This window comes from Myotis brandtii, unplaced genomic scaffold (genome assembly GCF_000412655.1).
Source record: "Myotis brandtii unplaced genomic scaffold, ASM41265v1 scaffold17, whole genome shotgun sequence".
NCBI lineage: Eukaryota > Metazoa > Chordata > Mammalia > Chiroptera > Vespertilionidae > Myotis > Myotis brandtii.
The window spans coordinates 7,929,223-7,952,428 of record NW_005356259.1 but is presented as its reverse complement, the minus strand read 5'-3'; the positions used below and the strand labels follow the sequence as shown (position 1 = coordinate 7,952,428).

The following is a 23,206-nucleotide window of genomic DNA, read 5'->3' as shown; positions in this document are numbered from 1 at the left end:
TTCTGAGCCTCTTTCCTTTCATGTGAAATGTGGGTGCCTCCCCCACCTTGTGAGGGTCAAATGAAAACATGCAGATGAGCCCTCACCATGAGGCTGGGCATAAAATAAGGGCTCAAGCAAAGGAAGGGACAGTCACCGCCCGCCCAGGCCACCCCAGGAGCAGCCTGGAAGACTCTGCCTTTCTCTGCCTCAGCCCAGTTCCCTCCCAGCCAAGATTGCTTAACCCAACCTCGCCAGCTCTGCCCCTCCTCTTGCAATGAGATCTACCTCCCCACCAGAAAAAGACAGAGAAAAAGGGAGACAGATGGATTTGAAGAAAAGGGAAAGGGCGAGAGATGTTTAGTGGGCGCCTTCCTCCTATCCACACCCTTCCTTCCTGCAGACACCGCTTCCCTCTCCCCTTCTTTGCTTTCACTTCAATTAGCGCAAAGAAGGCTCCTCCTCCAGGGTTGGGCTGCCGTTAAAACACTTGTTTTGGGGCCATTTTTCAAATGGAAATAGAACATGATATTCGTTTCAGAGCAACCAGATGATGATTGGACATTTGTGTATATTGTGAAATGATCATCACAGTAAGTCTCATTAACATCTGTCACCACACAGCTATACAATGTTTTTCCTTGTGATGAGGACTTTTAAGATCTACTCTCTTAGCAACTGTCAAACATGCACCACAGTACCATTAACTATAGTCGCCATGCTGTACATGACATCCCCAGGATGTATTTTTTTTTTAATAGCTGGAAGTTTGTACCTAAAAAACACTTTTGAAATGTTTCTCACAAAGCTGTTAATATTCTGAAAATCAGAGACCTCTCCCCCCAAAAAGGAGGGCAGAGAACTGAAGATGAGGAGTTGGGAATGAATATTGGTGTGAATCAGGAGGGGTAAGAGAGCTGGAGATGGTTCATGAAAAAAGAAGAGAAAAAATGAGAACCATCAAAGTAGAATGAGAAGAGAAAATATATGATGGACATGTCGGACATGACGGAGTCATCCATCTCTCTGAGTGATCAAAGTAGAATGAGAAGAGAAAATATATGATGGACAGGACATGACGGAGTCATCCATCTCTCTGAGTTTGGCCCGGCACCAGGTCCGCTGGCCGGCTCTGAAAATGACGGCTCAGCCAGCCCGCCCTTTCTGAGCACCCCAAGCGGTTTCTCTGCTACCTGTACTTACTCAGGTTCATTTCCTACCTGCCCTTCTAGGTCAGGGACTATCAGAAAGCAAGGAATTTGTCTAGTTTATCTTTGTACCCCTGGGGACATACCATGCTGACTTATACACTTATGGCATTTAATACATATTGTTAATGAATGAATGTGAAAGAATGAATGAATGAATGAGCTAAAACAGGCCACACTGATAATGCACTAGAATTAGCTTCCTTCTACAGAAATCTTTTAGGGCAGGGAGGCCTTATTAAGAGCTTAAGAAATGCAGAGAAAACTTTTCTCTGGCCCACAAAAAAAGTGGTTCACCCTGTTTCAAATATTAAACTTCCTTTAACTAAACCACAGTGAATAATTTAAAAAGTTCTTTTAACTCAAATGATTTTTTAAAATATTTTCAAGTGCTCTGTTCACCCTCCCAAAGTCTATTAATGGAATGTGGAAAACAAACCCCCAAGACATAGTGGTTCCTTTCTTCCTGGAACCGTGACTCAACAATACAAACATTCAAAACCGTTACAGAAAGGGAAAAGGTCTCTTTGAAGCAATTTCACTTCCTCCTTGTTATGTACTGTGGTTGCCAGGGTTTGTAATACCACCACGTTAAAAAAGATTGGAGTCTGACCACAGAAGGGCATGAACCAGCTAATCAGGGCGGACTTCACACTCACCAAGACTCGGGCTATCACCATGATGTACAGAGAGACACAGCCAGACCCTCAGTAATAATAAATGAAGACCTGATAGCAAAATAGTCTTTAAAATTTGTGAAAATGCTAAACATGTGTTTGTGAACATGTTAAAATTTGCCTCTTAGATTCATTGTTTCAGAGAGTTAGGATTTGTTCTAGCTGCCAAGAAAGTAAACATGTAATTACAATTACATAAAATGAAGCCAGCTAGTTGGGGATTAAAAAAATTTCTCTCACTTTTTGTGAATGATTATTCATCCCCAAAAATGTTCCATTGCAGCATTAAGACTCATGTTCCTAAGGTTTTGACAGACTCGATAAACAAAACAGATTTAGGGGAATGAGGTGACCATCTGCCCAGAGTTTCCTGAACTTTCAGTGAAGACGATGAATAAAATTATCCTTAATTAGGTTATCAGGGTTGCATTTGAATACCCAGATGTACCAGATTTTGGATCAGCCATTTAAAATTCCATTTGAGATTTTGAGTGTGTTACAGAACAGTAGAAAGTGACATTACATCAGATTTAATATTTTCAATATCGTCACTCATCCCATGATGATCTCTCAGGGCTGGCACAGAAGGACAGAAGATGAAACGATCTCCCTCAACATCTTTCTTTGCTACTTTGACCATAGCTGAAATGCTCATAGTCAAGAAATTCAGGAATGAGAGGGGTGTGGACAACCCCTCAGGTGGATTTCTCTACAGTCTTCTCACTTGACGCTACCAGATGTCTGATACGGACACTCCATGGTCACTTTCACTTAATGCCTTTGTTTAAGCTGTTTCCTCACTCAGTATGTGCGGGCCCTTTTCTATTTACCCAAATTTTGCCCAATACCCTCAGGTCTGGAGCTGGTCACATAGTTCAGTGGTTCCTACTTCACATGCTGGAGTCAGCAGAGATAGGTTTTAATTCCAGCTCTGCCACTTAGCAGGTTTAAATAGCCCTGGGTAAGAGATTTAATTTCCCTGGGTCTCATTTTTCTCATCTGTAAAATGGGAACAACAACTATGCATTCTTCCTTAGGGTTGCTCTGGGGATTAAATGAACTGATGTGTGCATAAAGCACAATGCCTGACACACATTTGGGTCTAAAATTGGAATTCTACAAATATTTATCGAGTGCCGATTACATACAGGCACTGTGCTAGGTACTGGAGATATAATTACTAACTGATAACTACTTGTTATATTTACGATGGCAACTATTGTTGTTTTCTCCCCGGACTGTGCCAACTGACAGGATGGTTTCTTTCTCAACATCTCCAGCATGCTTAGGTCACATGTACTCCTTTAGGATTCTAATATGTGCTGCCTTATTCCTCAATTGTGTCATGTGTGTGTGTCTGGTCACTCTAGGAGAGCACAAGCTTCTTAAAGAAAGAAAAAGAAATTATAGCAGAAGTCAGAAAATTTGGGTCCTAAACACACCTCTGCTTCTATGACTGCTTCCCGTTGGACAAATCATGCAAACTATGTGAGTCTCATCTGTAGATCGGTAGAGTTGGTTATAAGTAGTTCGTTGCTCTTCGATTCTAAACTACATGATTTGCTTTGATTTGTTGTTAATGAACATCATCTCTAAGTCATCAGTATCCACTTATGGAAGCCAGAATGAATGAATGCATGTGGTCCAGTTTGGTAGATTTGGATCAATGATATTTTGCCTCTTCATATGTGTCTAGTGATATGAGCCTGCACCAGTAGGCTACCATCATTTCATGCCTTCTCTACATCAACTCAAAAGAATCTTTTAAAAAGAAGACTGACTACATTATCTAACTACATTATCTGACGACATTATCAAATGTATATTAATGTACACTGACAACATCATTAAAGTTTTTCACCTTTTCTGAGAACAGAGGTGGTGAAACATGGAACCATTGTGTATTTCAGAAAAGACGTCTGAACAGGACTCAAATGCACCCTTAAGATACGGTTTTAAACCAAACAACAAAAACAATGACATCCTATTGGCTATGAGAAATTTCAAAGGAAGGAAAGTTGCTTTATTATACTTTCCATATAGAGTAGACAGATTTATTGTTGATCTTTAAAACTATCATTTCCCACCGTAGCCTGTTTGGCTCAGTGGATAGAGCGTTGGCCTGTGGACTGAAAGGTCCCAGGTTCGATTCCTGTCAAGGGCATGTACCTTGGTGGCGGGCAACATCCCCAGTAGGGGGTGTGCAGGAGGCAGCTGATCGATGTTTCCCTCTCATCGATGTTTCTAACTCTCTATGCCTCTCCCTTCCTCTCTGTAAAAAAATCAATAAAATATATATATTTTAAAAAAGAAGTGCAGGAACTCAACCACTAAATAAATAGCCTGACACACTCTCGTTTTAGCTCACAATTCTGATAATAGATGACACTAAAGCATTTGTATTTGAAATAAAACCAGTGAGTAAAAAAATTATCAGAATATATTTTAGATCCTGTAGGATAATTGATTTTTTTAAAAAAGGAAAAGAACTGCTGAAAGTACACCAGTGGTTTCCTGATTAGACTTACCTTGTTTGACTTTCCCAGCTTCAATGTAGGGAGTGAGAAATAATGGCTGCCCTGCATTTCCCTTATACGGCAGGGAAGCCCGGGCATTATTGTATATGGAGCGGAACAGCCCGTCCCCACCGGGGCAGAGCACCAGCAGGGCCAACAGAACAGTCGCCTTCCACATGGCACCAACTATTCCCTCGAGGCCTAGGATGAAAACAACATTCCACAAATGAATCAAAAGAGTAAATATCTCCCTCACCCTTTTACACGCACCATAGTCATTCATCCACTCAAAACACAATTGTGTGTAAATGCCCTTTGCTACCACTTAAATAAAACAGACCCAATCCCTGCTCACCCTGAAATTAACTGTCTAATAGGGGGTTACTCAAGGGATTTACTATGTAGCTGGAGAAACAGTTTATATTTCTAAAACTGTGGTCTGGGAAGTAAATGCAATGGAGTTGATTAACGCCTCAAGACAACAAAGGCTCAGTAACTGATCACCAAATGAGTGGTGGTTAAAGTCCATCCACGACAGAGGGTAGAGAACCTAGAAAAGCCTTGGCAAGGTGGGATGGGTGGAACTCAGGCAGGCAGGAGAAATGGGGAAGCATCACCAGTGGGTGGATGAGCGTGAGCAAAGGTGAGACCTCAGTTGTCCATGGGCACTTTGCAGGGAAATTTAAAATAAACAAAATGGATCTGGTTCCCTCTACTATAGCTTACAAAATCAGTACACTTTGCATCCAAGAACAAAAAAGAAAGAAGGAAGATAGGGAGGATCCTACAACTATTTTTAGGTCCCTGCCCCTATAGCTCCCTGATAAAGAAACTTAGGAGTTAGGCCTTAAGTTTTACTAACACAACGCTTTCCAAGGATATTCGAATCTGATGTTTGCTTAGAGTATTCATCTGGGTTGATGATAATAGTGGCTTAAAATTGCATGGCGATTTCCCTAGCTTGTAAACAAACATGCAAATTGTATTTACAATGAGCCTTCCCTTGTATTTTCAGCAGATTCCAATCTCTTAATAACTCCACCAGGAAAGTGAGGATTATTATCACCATGGTTAGATAAGATAATTTGACTCAAAGGAGTGCTTCATGCAAGGCATGACAGTGGAGAAGTCAGAACTACAACTCAGCCAGGGTCAGGACTAGGGTCAGGTGAGGCAGGTGGAGATGCAGGGTCAAATCTCATCTTTTTAGTTTTGACATTTGGTTCACCATGGATTTTTTTGGCATTGATTTTGATTTTTTTCCAAGAGTATATTAAAATACTACTTATCTTGATTACTGAGTTTTTTTTGGGACTGTTACATGTTACACCCAAAGGCAGGTGCCTCACTTGCTTCACCTTAATTCTGATCCTGCTAAGTATTATGATGCCTACATCAGGCTTGGTACATTACTCGGCATCACTGCTATTTAAGCATGGCCCAAGTTCTTAGCTCTAAAGTCTAGGCAAAGTATATGAAATGAATAAATACTCCACTCAGATTATTGGATGCAAAAAGAAATATGCAACTATGCAAATATAACGCCTGCTATTCGGTGCTTTAAAATACCAAACTATTAAAACATCTTAAAAACACAAAATGGGTAAAAGTCTATTAACCACCTGTTCATCACAACCCAATTTGGCATAATATGAAAATACTGGTAGCAAATTTAAAAAGCTTTTGAGCCACGTTTCCCCAACAAGATAAAAATGTATAATTATAACTGGATTGAAAACGTAATCCTTGTAAAGTCTTTCACGGTTAATTTAATAGAATTCCCCATACTTAATGTAAGCAAGCTCAATCATCTACGGTATGTAGCTAAAAAAATGCTTTTGCTTATTATTGACTATAATAAAGAACAAAATGAATTTAGAAACTGAAATTAGGTTCCCAAGAAGCCAAAGGGTAATGACTACTACAGTACTAATAATTTTTTTTAATTATGTGAATTTGTTATGCTGATGTTTTAATCGCAGTTACTTTTAAGGAATGCTTGAAATCAACAATCTTACTCTAACTGGTTCAGGGAAAAAAATCTGTGGAATTAAAACCGTAGTGGAAGAAGCTTTTCCAGTAAACGGTTTTTTCCTGGGGGCAGACACAAGAAACTAATGATGCCTTCTAATTTCTCAGTCTTCCTGCTGCAAACCTCCAGGCCCCTTTAATGGAAGCCATTAATATTTAAATAACCAGGCTGGTTACAGAAGTTCCCTTGTAAGCAGATGTTGACTCAGAGATGTTCAAGAAAGGCAAAGCTGGTCTTATTTTAATTGACATATTTAATTCATAAAAGTAAGAGTTGGGTCAACTTAGAAGATCACATTAACATTTGATTAAACAACTGTTAGAGTCATGGCTTCGCATATAGGTGAATGAAAGCAATATTTTTCATTTCACAGTTCTCACTTAACAGTCAGAATTCCTGAATTGTGTGCTAAGCTGTCATCTCTCCTAATGAAATGAAAGCAATTATCCTGAATGGAAAAGTCTTTTTCCCCCCATGACATCCATCTCAGATGTTTTTGCTTATCCTAAACTAGCCTGAATCTTTTTACTTATTGAACATTATTGAGTACTTTCTAAACTAATAAATCCTGTACCAGAATCTACTACCCATAGAAAGTGAAAGAAAAAGTTACTCACCATACACTTTATCATATGTCTATTTGAAATAATATGAAACATTGGCACTATTTCCAGTTCAAATATACCATATTGAAGGATTCAGACAAACTGTTCCTCTTAAGAACTTTAGAAACAGAATAAAATCTAGGCAAATACAAAGGGATATTGGAAGAATCAAATAAGCTCAAGGTCAGAAGTTTATGATTTGCTAACACTATCTTACTAAACCTTAAATATTACAGTTGGAAATTGTGTCCGATGTTCAATATTTAATATAAACAAAGTTATTTATCAGAGTTTTATAGAATAATAAAAGCAGTCAACAATGTAACCAATTAAGTAAGTTTCTGTACACCAAAAAGATAAAATTATATACAGCAATTAATATATCTATGACAATGCTTTGAAAATATACTAAAATATTAGGTAAAATAAAGCAAGCTATTAAATTGGATAGGTGGTATTTTCTCCTTATTTAACACTTCTTAAGAATTTCTAAATCTTCTACAATCATTAATCTTATAATCAGAAAAAAAACAATTTTTGGTTTTGAAGACAAAGTGAAGCAACTGAGAGACAAGGCAAAAAAAAAAAAGCATGTTTCATATTCCTTATTACTACCTGTTATGACCTCTTGCGTTTCCTGGGAGTCAGGTTCTGTTTGTTCTCTTACAATAGGTCCTTCTCTCCCTAACATTCTGAGAAGACGTGTCCTGACCTGCTGAAGCCATAGAACCCCAGAGACTCAGGGTCCATGTCCTCCTTGGTCAATGAGAAGGCTCTGCGTAAATGTGAGAGGTTCTAATAACAGTTACTGTTCTTACATTTGTATTTAATTCTGCCTGAAGTAGAGTCTATGACAGATGTGCATATAATTGGTTCTAAGCAAATATTTGTTGAACAGATGGATCCAAAAAAATGAATCATGATATTTTAGACCTAGATGAGATAATACATGTTCACGTGGCCCAATTCTTTCATCTTACCAACCGGAGAGTGGAAACCAGAGGATTAAGTAAGTGACTTGCGTAAGATTATTCTGCTAGTGAGTAGTAGGGCCAAGCAATACTCAAAGCAAGGATTTGTTTATGGCACTAAATCCAATCTGCATTCCACTTTCCTGTCCTTGGTTACAGTTACATTCAGATATTCTGACTCCTGTTGTCTCGATAGATAATAACAGCCTGTAATGGTCCTAGATCCTTTCATAGACCAGTAGAGGCTGTAGTTAAACAAATAAAAAAGAAACATTACTAAGTAAATCTTTCCAGAGAAATTTGGTTTTCGGAAAAAGTTCATACTAATCCTGTCATGACTGACTCAGTAGACCTTGGGCAAGACAGTGACTTCTGTGGATCCAGGTCTGTGTGTTAGAACCAACAACTAGATTTCCAGGAACTGTGAGAGCCAGTTCAACATGGCCATTGTTACAAATTACGCTATAAAAGTTTACCGTTAAATAAGTTATATTAAAAAATGTCGCCGAAACCGGTTTGGCTCAGTGGATGGAGCGTCGGCCTGCGGACTGAGGGGTCCCGGGTTCGATTCCGGTCAAGGGCATGTACCTGGGTTGCGGGCACATCCCCAGTGGGAGATATGCAGGAGGCAGCTGATCGATGTTTCTCTCTCATCGATGTTTCTAGCTCTCTATCCCTCTCCCTTCCTCTCTGTGGGAAATCAATAAAATATATTTTTTGAAAAAAAAATGTCATAAATATAAAAACTCACCACTTTCTGAATTATCTTACTGCATTTTACTATTATCTGTGTCCTGGAGTTAAGTTTTTCTGTATTTGTCAGGTGGGTGGATTATACAACAGTTTGCTACCAGGCATTTCTTTCCAACTCTGTGTTCAGTGACACCTATGGATGGCTTCCAGTCAGCCATGGTGGGAATATTTATACCATGGCCATCAGCAAACACCACAAATTAGGGTTTTCCTGCCCCGCCACCCCCCGCCCCCAGAGAGCCGGTTATTGAATATACACCTCCATGTGTTGGTCTCATGTTTCTTCTTTTAAAAATAAGCTGAGAACCACTTTCTATCAACTCAAATGTTAATTCCAATTGCAATGACCAGCAGAAGAGACAAACGGGAGAATCCTGCTGAGTTGTTATCTGTGTGTGGAAGCAACCGACAACCTGCTTACATAGGCAAGGCCTCTAGGAGAGGAGCCCGCCACTGGAAGGGGTGTGTTCCACCAACAGAGAAGAAGCAAACAGAAACTCCACAATGAGGCCCAAACACAGCCAACATTTCAAGCATCCCTGTGTTCTCTTCATCTTTCCTTCCAACTTCTCCACTTTAAAGTATTCCAATTAAAGGGTAAAAATCATTGATGTAATAATTATTATAGCTGAAATTCAAACAGTTACATGGGTCCCCTCACATGTTTAATTGGCGTTAATAGCTCCCAACACAATTAAAACATTGCCCCAAACAACAAAAACAGGCCAACTAGTAATAGACATTTCCACAAAATCTGTAATTTAAAAAAAAAAAAGTACAAGAAAGTGGTTCCTCTGGTTAAAAAAGAGTCACCTCTCAAGATTATTCAAGCATATCCAAAGCATTTGGATCCTGTATTAAAGGACTACTGTGCAACCCTAAATGAAATACCAACCCAGATCCCAAATCTAGCTATTTTGTGAAAAAGATATCCATGCAAACAAATGATAAAAGAAAGCCCTTATTTTGAAGGAACCACTACTCATCTTCCTTATGGCATCATTTCAATTTCTAAAATTGATATTTGAAGTGCTCTGTTTCCAGAGAGGACATAGTACCTGGCAAACCTGGTGATGGGCAACCATTTGCACAAGTGGCACTGGGACTATACGCCTATCGCCTTTTCACAGGCCACCCCTCTGGCAGCCGACAGTGGTGTCTCACCTTGCAAATGAGTTGGGAGTGCCTATCTCTGCCACCATACCCTTGGACTCCCAGGCAAGGGAGACAAACTTGAGTTATGTGGCAGGTAGGGAATGAAAATAATCAGCAACCGGAGAAAATAATATGATCAGACACTGTAGTAGGACACTTTTACCTTGAAATCAAACCAGAAGGAAAATTTGAGTGGGGGTAGAAATAAAAAGTAGACATGGCCCAAAATGTTAATAATAGTTTTGAAATAAAAAAACAGAAAGACCATCCCCATGATGAAAGGCATTGTCATGATAATGATACCAATAACTTCTATCAATTATTGAATGCTCCCTATGTCCTGAAACTGTGCTAATGGTTTTATATTTCTATTTCTAACCTTTACCATGCAGGTATTATTACCTCCCATTTTACAGGTGAGAAACTGATCCTCAGAGAATTTAACTTACTTGCCCAAATTCACACAGCTAATAAGTGGTAGAACAAGGAATTCAGGCCAGTCCTTATCTGTCTCCAAAGACCATTCTACAGCCCCAAATACCAGCATGTCCCAAAAGGTGCTACATGGGCCAAGATCCTCCTCCTTATCCAGGTAAGTTTGGAAGTACAACATACTATATCCTCCCAGAATTAAATTATTATTTTGCTGAGAAGTTCTGCTGTAAATAAATGTGTTAAAACTTTATCCCAGTACTCCCCAAACCAACAATATTTCATTAGGAAAGGCTTTTTATTCTTGTATAATATCTAAAAATGTAATAGAACACCGTTCTGTGACCTTTGTTTACTCAACAAAATATGTTGGAGGGACACCGTTAGCCTAGGCCCTTACTGTTCCAAATGACCTCAAGAAAGTGTCTGAGCTAACAGTGTTCAGGAAACACTTCTCTGGGCAAAGCCAGCCTTGAGGAAGCAGTGCAAAGGCCCTGAGGTGCAACCAAGCTTTGTTTGCTGGCTGATAGGCATAGAGTGGATGTAGGAGGAAGTGGCACATGATGAGTTTCGAGGGTAGTCAGGGTCAACACATGTGGAGTCTTATCTGTATTCATAGGCATTCGGATTTTTTTTTTCTAATTTCAATGGGAGACCATTGGAGGCTTTTAAATAAAGGAGCAATACCAGTCTAATTAGAATTGTGAAATGTGAAATGATCACTCTGGTTGTTACCTAGTATATGGACTTTAAAAGAATAAGGATTAGGAGGCTGATGTAATAATCTAGGAGAGATGACAGAGGCCGGGGTCAGGGAGTAGCCGTGGAGGTGGTGAGAAGTGGTCAGCTACATTTTGAAGGCACGTCCATGAATATTTGTTAATAAACTCAAATATAATGGGAAAAAGCAAGGATGACTCCTAAGTCTATCTTTTGCCCAAAGTGGCTGCATGAATTGTGACAGTTGAATTGTTTCCCCCCAGAATATATACTGAAGTCCTTCAGAATGTGACCTCATTTGGAAATGCTATCTTTGCAGTTGTCATTATGACCTCATTCTAACTTAACTAATGAGGCTGGAGTCCAGCGAGTGATGGGAGGGTGGTACAAAGTGGGATCGGGTATCAGATTATGGTGGTGTTTGGGGCTCACTTCTTCCCAGCTCCATTGTTTCCATAAATGGTGAGGCTGGCCTCTTGTTAGTTCCTTGCTCACTCTACCAGGTGGTGGGGGAGAGGTGGAAAAATATCTGCTGATAAATTTGGGGAAACTGTTCGTCTCAACTTCCTTGTTGTCGCACAGGAAGCAGTGTTTTTCTCTCTCCGCCAGGTGTGGGCCTGTGAACAGCGGGGCAAGTCTGCTCTGCTCGACTGTGGGCTTTAGTCCTAGGAAGCCCATTGTTCCAGAAGTAAAAGCTCCAACTCAACCCGGCCTCTCTCAGTAATAAAAGTGATCTATTGCTATCCGCCTGCCTTGCTCTTTTGCCTCCTCAATTTCTCCAAAACTCAGGCAATGGAGAGAAGTTTGCTATTTGGGGGCTTCCTCAGAGACCTCAAACAGAATGGGATTTGGGTTTTATTCTGAGTGTAACAGGCTGGAATATTTTTTTTCCAGTGCACTCCACTGTCTCTATTATGCTACAAACATTTCATCATACGTGTAACTACACAAAGGCTTGGGTAATAGTATCAGTGTCACCCACATATCCAGAATTTGAAGCCCACACAGTATGGCTTGCACACCTCAGCCCTGAAGGTATGAGAGTTGATCCACAGAAATAATTTCTAAAATCAAATCAGCTAAACTATCTTCACAGGACTGTCAAAAGACAACAAAGTCACACAAGGATGAGTTAGCAAGAACAAAAGGATACAAAACCAAATCCCCTCATTAAGTATTTTAAAATCAAGTGGGTAGAGTATCCAAAGTGGAGACGACAGAAAAAGCATGGAAACACCTCTATTATTGCTTCTATCAGCAGTTTCTAAAATCAGAAAAGCTATTTTCACTCTTTGGCTTGCTGCATTCTGACTTCGGTCCATACCATCTTGCCAAAATCATTAATGATCTCCATATTCCCCAAAACAAAAGTTTCTGCCATTATCTTAATTGATTTATCTGATACAATGATATTACCCTTTAGGACAATTTGTCATTGACTTGCCTTCTGTCATCTGTGCTCTTGTAGATCTTCTAGAATGTTATCCTACAGAGTTCCCTCTTCTTCTGCCTTCCCTTAAACATTGGGATTCCTTAGATTTTCTCCTTGGTCCACAGCTCATCTCTCCCCACTCTCTCTCCAGGGTAATCTCATCACTTTAACTAGCACCTTCTACTGACACCACTCAGAATAATAGCTCTTCTTAAAAGCCTAGCCTCATCTATCCAACTGCCTGCCACACATTTTCGCCCGAGGCCCCATGGGCATAGTGAACGCAACTTGTCAAAGTGGAACCTAATCCTTGTGCTAAGGCAGAGTGAATTGAACACATTTACTTCTGCCCCCTCATAAAACTGCTAGAGTGCAGTGAAGACATTTTTTAAAAGGTATAAATCCCTTGGCCCACGAGAACAGGAAAAGCAGCAGCACATAAGGCAGGTCAAATTTTGTTGTCGTGAGATGGAAAGGGAACGAATAGTGTGCAGAGCATGAAAGCAGAATATAGATGAGACGCCAGCTAATTCACGTTACACAACCACAGAAAAGCCCAGACATTCTGAGTGCTGGAGCCTGCAGAAGGCAGAGGTGAGACGGGCTGGAAAGAAGGCTTGGTCCAAGTCTGTAAAAGCAGGTAAAGGCTCAGATCCCACCGCCCCCAGCCTGGCTCCTACTTATTCTGTAGAACACTAATTCTTTGAAAAATTAAACCAGGGGAACTCTAGACTTAGGAATAGTAAATACAGTAAAAACTGGGGAAGAGGCACCCAATTTAAAGCTACGTCTCCACAGTGACATAACCTGAACACTCTCCCTTGAACTTGAACATGTCCTGAACCCAGGCCTTGAACACTCAGCTCTAAGAAAGCTGGCAGCACACACTATGTGCCTCCATCCCTCATCCTGCGCAGGAGCCTGAGGACGCCTCCCTGGGATAACTGCAACCTCTTAGAGAAAGGACCTAGCGACGCTGACGTGTGAGGTCCTCCGTGGAACTTCTTGGTCCTGCCAATCAATTCCATGGCGCCAGGGAGCTGCTGACAAATCCCTTGGACACAGCGAAACTTACAATCAGTGACTTCATTTCTCACATTTAATACACAACCAGACTGCAAAGAACCACTGCACATTGGGAAGAAAGTCTCTAATTTAAAAGAAAAACCAAAAGAAACTACTTGAAGAAGAAAAACACCTCAAAAGAAACAATAATACATGAAATAGGTAGCCCTTCAAAAACAAAAAAATTATTTACAGGAATAAGAGTAGACGTTGCATTCATCAAGTAACAGAAAGTTGTCTTGAAAAGAAACAAAGAACAAGAACACACTCCTGAAAATTAAAAATAGGGTAATAGCGGTTTTAAATTTTTGATAAAAGAAGGGACAAAAAAGTCACATAAATCTCCCAGCAAATATAAGGGCAAAAATATAAGAGGAAAAAAGGTCATTATGAGATTTGTTCTGGAAGACCAATATCTGAGTAATGGGCATTCTAGAAAAAGAAGGCAGATAAAATTCAGGGGAGGAGATTATTAAAGAATTAGTACAAAAACATTTAGCATAAGTATGGACATGATTTGCAGAATGAAAGGGATGACGATTTTCCCAGATCAAGGCATGAAAAGACATGGAACAGTTTCCAGGCATAAAAAGACTACATAAACTGGGAGCAAGAGAGAGAAAAAACAAACATTAAAAGAATCAAGAACCAAAATGGCACTAGACGTTTCAAAAGTAGCAACAGCAGCTAAAATGCATTGCAGGGAGGGGTGGGCAACAGCTTCAAAATTCTAAGAGGAAAATGAATTTTAAGCTAGAATTGTATACTCAGCCAAACTATCAAACAAGTGTAATGATAAAGAATGTTCAGGTGTACATATGTTTTTAAAAATTGGTTCTCATATACCACTTCTCAGAAACCTAGTGGCAAATGTGTTCCACCAAATTGAGGAAGTAAAGTAAAAAAGAGAATGGTGTGGCATCCCACTAACAGGGGAACTAACAGGACAGAGGTCCCAGGATGACAGCTCTATCTAAAGGCCACCCATGCAGACTGGAGCAGTAAGACAGAGCAATCCATAGGGAAGGATAAAAAAAAAAGCGTGTAACTAACTACCTCATGAGTTTTTGTGAAAAATCATATCCATAAGGATACTACAGTTCCGTCAGCAGGCTTGGACAGAAGTCCTCATAATTACATAGAAAACTAAAAAAAGAGACAATTACTAACTCAATGAAGAATATCAAACTGTACAAGAAAGGTATTGCAATGAGAGTATACTACTTAGCTCAGCAATGAGCAATACTTACATAATAAAGTCCTCATCAGGAATGAATTTAGCAACAACAACAAATTCTGTAACCATTGGTCAGGGTGGAGGAGAGGCAAGTTGAGACATAAGTTAGGAAAGAGTGATAAGTTCTCACCTTAATAGACAAATACCTCAAGTTGATTTTTTTTAAGTACAACTCTAAATCAAGAAAGAGTTCAAGAAATCAAGAAATAGATTAGGCAGATCACTGAGAAATTTGGAGTTAAATACTAGAAGAAACAGGTGAAAGCCTGGGATGAGACTTCTTCTTCAGAGAGAAGAGAAGCGTGGAGAGTAGTAGAAAGAGGAATACAATTTTTTGCCATGAGAATTACTATGACTTGGATTTTTCACTCATGGATGTGAATTATGTTGACAAAAATCAAAAGTAGTTAACAATAACTCAAAAAAGTAAACTTATTACCTTCTTCCCTAAACATGTCTCTACTTCCCTGTTTCGTCTTGGTTGGAAATACTCAAGCTCTGAAGCTGGACATCCCAGATCGATCGACTCCTCCGCCTCCCTCTTGCTGCCTTTCCACAGCCAACCAGCCACCACTGCATGTCTTGGATGTTTGTCAAATTCTTCCTCTCCCCTCTAACTCTACTCCCAGGTCCGAATCCAGGGCCTTACCATTACTTACCTGGACCAATGCGAAGCTCCAAGCTAATAGCTCACCCTGACTTTGATGCCTACTTGAATGATTTCCCCACTCTCCTCATTTGCTGTTGTCTCTCTATTTTCTTAGGCTGTGGGTGTTATGCTTTTTCCAACTTTGTTGCATGGCAATAGATAACCACTCCCTAAGGCAAGATATAAGCAGAGAGTACAAAGTGCTAAAGAGCAGGAAGAAGCTAGAGAAATCATACAGAAGCGATTGTAGGGGATGTTGTTGGAGCGCTCAGTCTTTACCCTCCAGTGGTGAGAAACTACCTAGGGCTTCATAATTGTAAAGAATACTATGGCCATGGTGCAAGGATGGACTTCAGCTACAAAGACAGAAGGCAGATAAACTATTAATTGGGCTTTATAATAACCCAGAATAAAGATGATGATGCCGGGTAGGGGATAGTAATAGTGTAAACAGGGAAGATTGAAAATAACCAGAAGGTAAAATTAGCAGGACCTTGGGAGTGATGAAATATTATATGTTGAAATAGAACAGAATCTAGGATGATTCCCAAATCTGACTTAGATGGCTGGGCAGACAGTGGCATCAGTAACTAGATTTCTCACTATGTGATTTTGTTGTGAAACTAATGCATTAGTGCATTCGTGTGTGTGTGTGTGCGTGTGTGTGTGTGTGTGTGTGTGTGTGTAAGAGACAGACAGACAGAGAAACAGGGAATACCAGATCCCTGAGAAAGTGAAAATCAGCTCCCTGCTAATCACACTGTGATGTCCCCCACAGAACACTGGCAATGCTTCTACACACCCGAGGCCACACTGCCGCTGCCAGATGACTGACAGCCCTTTCTTTTGAGCAGTCACCGGTTTCTTACCAACATGCCCGAGCCCCACTTGTCCCTCCCCCTCCTGAACAAAGACTGCTGAGTGGTCAGCTGCTCAATTGCCATGGCTACTTGACAACAGCCCGTCCAGTGTCCCCTCTTCACTGGCTCCTCCTTTGACCCAATCAGCACACGGCCAAACCTTCCCGAGTCCCCTTCCTACATCCCTGATCCTTTGACCGGGTGTCTTCCTGTGCTGCAAGTAGGCTAATAACACGAACTGTGTCATTGCACGTGTAGCCCTGGTAGTCTTTCATCAGTGAGCTCCCACATGCCCTTGAAAGGAGTGCTGAGACCAGGTAGAGAAGTGAGGGAGACCACAACATACAGAGAGAAGAGGCAATAAATCCAGAGCGTCAGGGCAGCTGCGGGCTCTCTTATTCTGAGATCGGCCCCTATTCCCGAGGGTATAGAACTCTCTCCCAAGCCAAGTCAATTCTACAAACACTCCAATCCTTAGAGGGAGAGAAAAAACATTATTTCCAGTTGATTTGTTGATCGATAATACTATTCTTCATCAAGAAACCCAGGCAGGAAACTGTTTCATTTTCAGAATTAGCTATGACTGTCACTTTCCCTGTGTGTCAAATATCAACTTTGCACCATGGGGTCCACACAAGCCTCAGAATGGGTTTGTCTTTAACTTCCTACATTTCTTGTTGCTCAACTTTGCCCAGGCACAATCACATTCCCTGGCCCTTTCAAACATAACGAGTCCCCCACACTCTTTTCCACACACAGTTTTCTCTCCTTTCATAGAATTCAATTCCTTAGAGATTTTCTGGGCAACTGATAAACTGTGAGATACTTTGCTAAAATTCATGGAGTCAAAGGTGAAAATAATACAGTACTAGTACTTGCCTTCACAGAGAAGAGACCGGCACAAACCCAGTAACTCTGGCAGACCAGGTATGTGCTAGAATAAGGTGCAAGAAGCTCAGTCTCTAAGCCACTACCAATCAGCACTGCGCTCAATTCAAGTTCTCATGGGTGATGGCCTCACTCCCAATCCGAATCCTATATTGCTCAGTGTGCAACTGGCCCCTTTCGACTTCAGGAAGGAAAATGGAGCACAATCCTTATGTCTACTGAGTCAATAATAATCGATTACAGAGTCAATACAATCTTGCTGGAGGCCCCAGATCCTATTTCCCCCTCTCTCCAAAGTCTCACAATGGAAGGAAAGTAAGGAGAAAGGAGAAAGTGACCACAGATATGCTTTCACAGGGGTCGCCTAAGACCATCGGAAAATACATATATAATTACATATTGTTTTTGTGATTAATCACTATGCTTTAATTATGTTCAATTTGTAACAATGAAAATACATCCTGCATATCAGATATTTATATTACGATTCATAACAGTAGCAAAATTACAGTTATGAAGTAGCAACGAAAATAATTTTATGGTTGGGGGTCACCACAACATGAGGAACTGTATTAAAGGGTCGCGGCATTAGGAAGGTTGAGAACCACTGCTCTAAAAGAACTCAGCAGAGGACCAAATGTGTGATCTTAAGGAGAACTAATGAAGTGATTGTTAAACTTAGCTGTAGGGGTTGGCATTTCTGAGGGAGTTTGACAGAGTTCAAGAAGTGGGGCCACACCAGAGGGGCCACAAGAAGGACCCTGTGTGTGCAAACATTTAACATAATGACAGAGTTCAAGAAGAGGGGCCACACCAGAGGGGCCACAAGAAGGACCCTGTGTGTGCAAACATTTAACATAATGCCTGCACACAGTAAGCATGTATGTATTCCATCTCCTGTATCCACTCAGAACAGAAGTACTTTGTCTAATGGTACATAGCTTTGAGGTATCAGAGCCACACTTGAAGGTAAATAAACATGTTCTCTCTTTCAAGGACACTAGGCTTCCTCTTAAGAATGGGGCATTCCCAGGGGTATTTGGGTGCTAATAAATGGGTATGCGCTGTTCTCGGAGGCAGTAACTAAGCTCTCCCTCCCTCACTATCTTAGTTCTGTGCATACCAGAGTAGCATTCAACACATTGTTTCCTCTGACAAATGCTATGCTTCTGGAAACAAAACAAAGTCATTAACAAAATACTGTCATGCTGTTTGCTTCTGTGGGAGGCACTCAGACAGACATGAGCAGAACAAGGAGATGAGCCAGGTACAGAAGGTCACCAGGGCAGAAAGTCCTGGGTGCCTAGCGAAGGACAGTTGTAGGGTGGGACCGCTCCCCCAGGGTGAATACCTATGCTCAGGCAGTTTGGACCCCTGACCTTTCCTCCCTAGAGATGACATCTAGGCCTCAGTTGTATTTCAGCTCCAGGCCCAGAAAAGCAGCAACACCAGCCACAGCTGCCCTCAGGACCAGCTGTATTGGAGAGTGACCCCCTGCCCTGGTGCTGGACAATCAATGAGTGGAGACCACAACCCTGAATGGACACACCTGGAAAGCTACTGGATATTCTATTAAGATCTTCCCCTGGGGCCTCCCCTAAAATCTCCACCCTTAAAACCCTGAGGAGGGAGGACCCAGTGTGATCTCCCAGGGGCAGGCCAGTGCCTTTCCCTTTCCTTTTTCCCTTTCCTCTCCATCTCTCCCTCCCCTTCTCCCCCTTTCTCTCCTCCATGTCCCCCTCCCTGCCCCAGGCATGTTACTATTAGCTTTCTCACTCCCAAGCTCCAAGGACCCTTCCTTTACCTCCATAACTCATTTCCTATGCCCATTTCTTCTAGGAATTACTTCTTCTACCTCTGATTTACCAAATAAATGTTCTCTTCCAGTTTGGATCTTGGCTCTGAATTCTTCCCTAGCCAGAACCCAAGTATCAAGGTTGCCAAACCTAGGTTTGGTCTGACTCCCTGGTCAGACACCTGGTGCCATTCCCACGGCCTACAACACTTCTTGTTTTTATTTTTTCAAGGGGAGTGGACTGGTAAGCCCAGTGGACTTGCTTAATACTCTTCTACGTCATTTGAACCTCCTGTCAGTCAAAGCCCACTTATCTCTCAGGCTATAAAATCAGGCCAGTAGAAACCCACGCAAACTGGTTTAGAAGCTAGATTCACATACATTGGGGTCCGTCCCTCCAAACCAGCCAATTCCTTAGGAAAGAGGAATAGAGTAGCTTCTTACAAAGAACACTGGCATTCTAGACAAAGGGTTTCCCCTGGCTTAGGTTAGCCTGGGGTAGAAGTCCAGGAAGCCCACCAGCCCAAGGGGCTTGACAACCGTACAGACTCTCCTATGCCCACAAAGCCAGTGCAGTCTACTTAAAAAGAAAGTGTTCCGGTTCCTATTTAAACAACTTTCTTAAAAGTTACTTTTCAAGTTAGTAAAATGCGTTCTCGTTGGATCTCTTTTTCTCCTAACTCTCTGTTCTTACTCAACACACACACACACACACACACACACACACACACACACACGTAAAAAATAGCTGTACATTTAAGGGGAGAGGGAAAAACAAGTGTCTTTTAAAAAAATAGATTTTTATTGAGTTCAGACAGGAATGGAGAGGGAGAGAGAGATAGAAACATCAATGATGAGAGAGAATCATTAATCGGTGGCTTCCTGCAGGCCCCCTACTGGGGATCAAGCCTGCAACCCAGGCATGTGCCCTGATCCAGTTCTATTCCTGGAACCCTTCAGTCCCCAGGCCAATGCTCTATCCACCGAGCCAATCTGGTTAGGGAAGCAACAAGTGTCTTTTAAATGTGCAGAGACTAAGCCTTAGTGAATTCAAATAATCTGCTCAAGGTCACCAATTCGTATAAGGCAGAGCTGGGATTCGGATCCATAAATATGGCAAAAGCCCATTTTCCCCGTGAGACCAAGTTGACCTTAAAGGTACTGGCGCTTCCATTTCTCTGCACATCCACTGGCTCCTAGGAGTTCCCTGCCAGGACCGATCCACTGGGCAGGGAGCTGTCGCCTGTCCCACACCCCTGGCTTCCCCCTAACCCTATATTCCAGGAATTAATAGTCTTTCTCATGTGCCTGCCTTCCTTCGCTCCAGCCAACTCTCCTTTTGTGGGGCGCACTCAAATCCAAGGCATTCTCCGCTCCCACGTCTCCACAGCACCCCGGAATCAAAACGTCCCAAAGAGGGACGAGGGACGAAGGAGATGGTGCTCCTGCCTCACCCTGAGAGTAATGGAGGGGCCCCACCGCTCATGCTTCCCAGGAGGGAAGAAGCCCGGGGACCAGCGCCTGGGATCCTGCCTGGCGCCTTGGGGGTGTTCCCGGGGCTGGGCGTGTGCAGGGCAGAGGGGTCAAGCCTCCGCAGTACCCCAACCTGGAAATCCTGAGCCTGCCAAGCCCACCCGCCCTCGGCAGCATCCTCCCGCGCTTTCTCCTTCCATCTGGGGACCCAGGGCTCCAGAGACCACCCGCTCCGCACTCCCTGAGTTCGGGAACGTGGTGCGGACCCGCCCCGCTGCGCCCGCACCCGGCGCACTTACGCAGGGCAGTGGGCGCTCCTTCCCGCCTCGGTGCGCGCAGACCCGAGCCCGCCGGTTCCCCAGTCAGGAGAGGCCAGACAGCCCTTCCCCTCGCACCTCCCCGTCACTAGTGCCCTGCAGGACGCCAGCTTTTAAGGGCCCCTCTCAGCGACGCACGTGACCCCGGTTTCTGGGGCCCCAGGTAGGTCCCCTCCCCCCTCCCCCGCGACCTGGCCTCGCCCAGTCAGCACTTCCCATCCTGGGAGCAGCCTGCAGCCCAGCGGGGCCGGGGAACTTAAAAACGAAAGGAGGAAGATGGGCAGGGGTCGACTCCGTGCGTTTGTTCCTCTGTGCGTTTTTTCTCTCCTGCGTTTAAAAAGCTGCTGTCTTAGAATTTCAACACTGTATTTCGAAATGATTGCCTCACAGGAGCGTTTGCTTGCAAGCTGAGTGTTTGCGTCTGGAAACCCAGTGGTGCTTCACTCCCGCCGTTTAAGAAGCCCACGCGCATTCTGCTGGTGCACGGTCCCATCACTGACACTGAGACAGTGGTGAGTGCGGCACTGAGTGCTGAGAGCTTTCCCTGCGTTACTGCGCAGGAATCCTGGTGCAACCGGATGTGCTATTACCGTAATTACCCCCATTTTGCAGGCCGGAAACTGAGATTGAGAGGTTAGGTATCCCATTCAGAGTCACATCTCTTGTAAGTGACCTGAGTACTTACTAATGACCATCACTGGGTGCTGGGCACTGAGCCAGACTCTGGGGGGAAGACAGAATGAAAAGGTATTGCAAGGAGAAAGACAAACCACACAATCCTTCCCATGTCTAAGTCCCCCAGATGCCCCGTGGTTCAGATATGGCACAATTATTCAGAAGTCTAGCCACCTGGCTTTGAATCCTGGCTCTGCTATTTAGCTCTTATCCATTTTTTGGTAAACAAACAAACAAACAAACAAAAACACCAAAAAAAAATGTCTCCATGCTCCTTTGCAGAGGTGGAGTCTGTTTTCCCTCTTTAAATCAGGGCTGGCTTTGTGACTGGTTTTGACCATTAGAATGTGGACAAGTGCCAGTTCCATGGCAGGAATCAAAAGGCTTGGCACCTTCTGCTTAGAGACTGCCACCTTGTGACTCCCCTGCCCACAAGCCAGTGTGGCTCCTGGAAAGAGAGGATCCAGGCAGGAGAAGTGAGGTCGCTCAGAGAGAGCAGCACCACCTGGGAGAAAGTGAGAGAAGCCCTGGCCACTTCCCAGTTCAGCGGCCCCTCCAGCTGAGCGCTGCTGCCTGGGTGAGCCCAGGTGAAACCACCAGCACTGAGGCTCCACCAACCCACCAATCAGGGGAAGACCCCAATCCCTGCTGCTTTAAGCCACTGGGGTTTGTTATACAACTAAGGCTAACTTTAGCACTGACTTTGTGACCTGAACAAATTACTTAATGTCTCTGAGTCTCGGTTTTCTTGTAAGTACCTGCCTTATGGGGTTGTGGTGAGGACTAAATGAGGCTCCGCACAAACCACCTGGCCCCGGGATGTGCAGCCGTCACTATTCACCATCGTAGGTTATCCCACTGACCTCTTCATGGAGAAAAATGTGCTGGTGGGGAAAGTATTTTCCTGTAAGACCAACATCAGCACATTTGTATTAAACGATTAAATAAACTTCCTGCAGCGACAAATACACCTTCATTATGACCTGAAAGGCCAAGTTCAAATTCCCAGGTGATCTGCACCTAAATGGGGTGGCGCACGAGAGCTGGTCCCCTGCCCCTGGTCTGAAGCCACCTCCTCTTTCCCCACTGAGCTCCAGCCCCAGTGGGGAGGCTCAGTCCAGCAGCCTGGCCTTCTCTTGGCCCTGGGACTGGGCACACCAATTGCAGTGTTATCTGCCATGGGAGTATAGATGTTGCAGACATCACAGCTGGTGTGCAGGCCCTTGAAGGAGGCCCAGTGCCATTTGGGGAGGCAATGTGGGGAGCCTAGATTCTCAGAACAAGGTTTGCGGAGGTGTGGATTTGGGGGCAGGGGGAGCAATGGACACAGCCCCATGGATACCTCAGTCTGTGGGGAGGAGCACAGCCATCAAGGCCAAGAGAGGTGCCTTCTAAAATGTGGGCCCTGGCAAGGCCCTTGCTCTAAGCACAAGGACAGCGTCTGGCCCAGGAATACCTGCACCCAAATTGGAGCCACTGACATGAAAACCCAATGAGCTTACAGTACACATACAATGAATCATGCTGCAGTGTACTTACTCAAAGACGGGATTGCAAAAGTCTTACTCAACTTCTCATGACTTCAGAGATATACATGCTGCAACTTAGAAAAAAACAACATTTGAAAGTTTAACTAAATGTATTTTACACTTATTGAGTGTTGTGAATTTTGAGTAACACATTTTTTTGTTTCAGCTCCCAAGTGAAAAATGGCATACGTTGACTAAAAGAAAAAAAATTACGTTTATTAAAATAATTAAAACCTAG

The 23,206-nt window shown here is 42.8% G+C and overlaps 1 protein-coding gene and 1 non-coding gene across 2 annotated transcripts in view; one reads left to right on the top strand and one right to left on the bottom strand.

Moving 5' to 3' along the window:
• CPVL (carboxypeptidase, vitellogenic-like) overlaps window positions 1–20,875 on the bottom strand; it is a 101,968-nt gene extending 81,093 nt beyond the window's left edge. Inside the window, exons 1-2 of the mRNA XM_014537000.1 lie at window positions 20,747–20,875; window positions 4,393–4,581 (exon numbers count right to left, since the gene is read on the bottom strand). Coding sequence (XP_014392486.1) covers window positions 4,393–4,558 — 166 coding nt within the window. The 5' untranslated portion in view covers window positions 4,559–4,581; window positions 20,747–20,875. The remainder of the gene's footprint in view (window positions 1–4,392; window positions 4,582–20,746) is intronic.
• TRNAH-GUG lies at window positions 3,956–4,028 on the top strand. The gene has a single exon. It is a non-coding gene; the product is annotated as a tRNA-His (tRNA).
• Window positions 20,876–23,206: the final 2,331 nt, after the last annotated feature.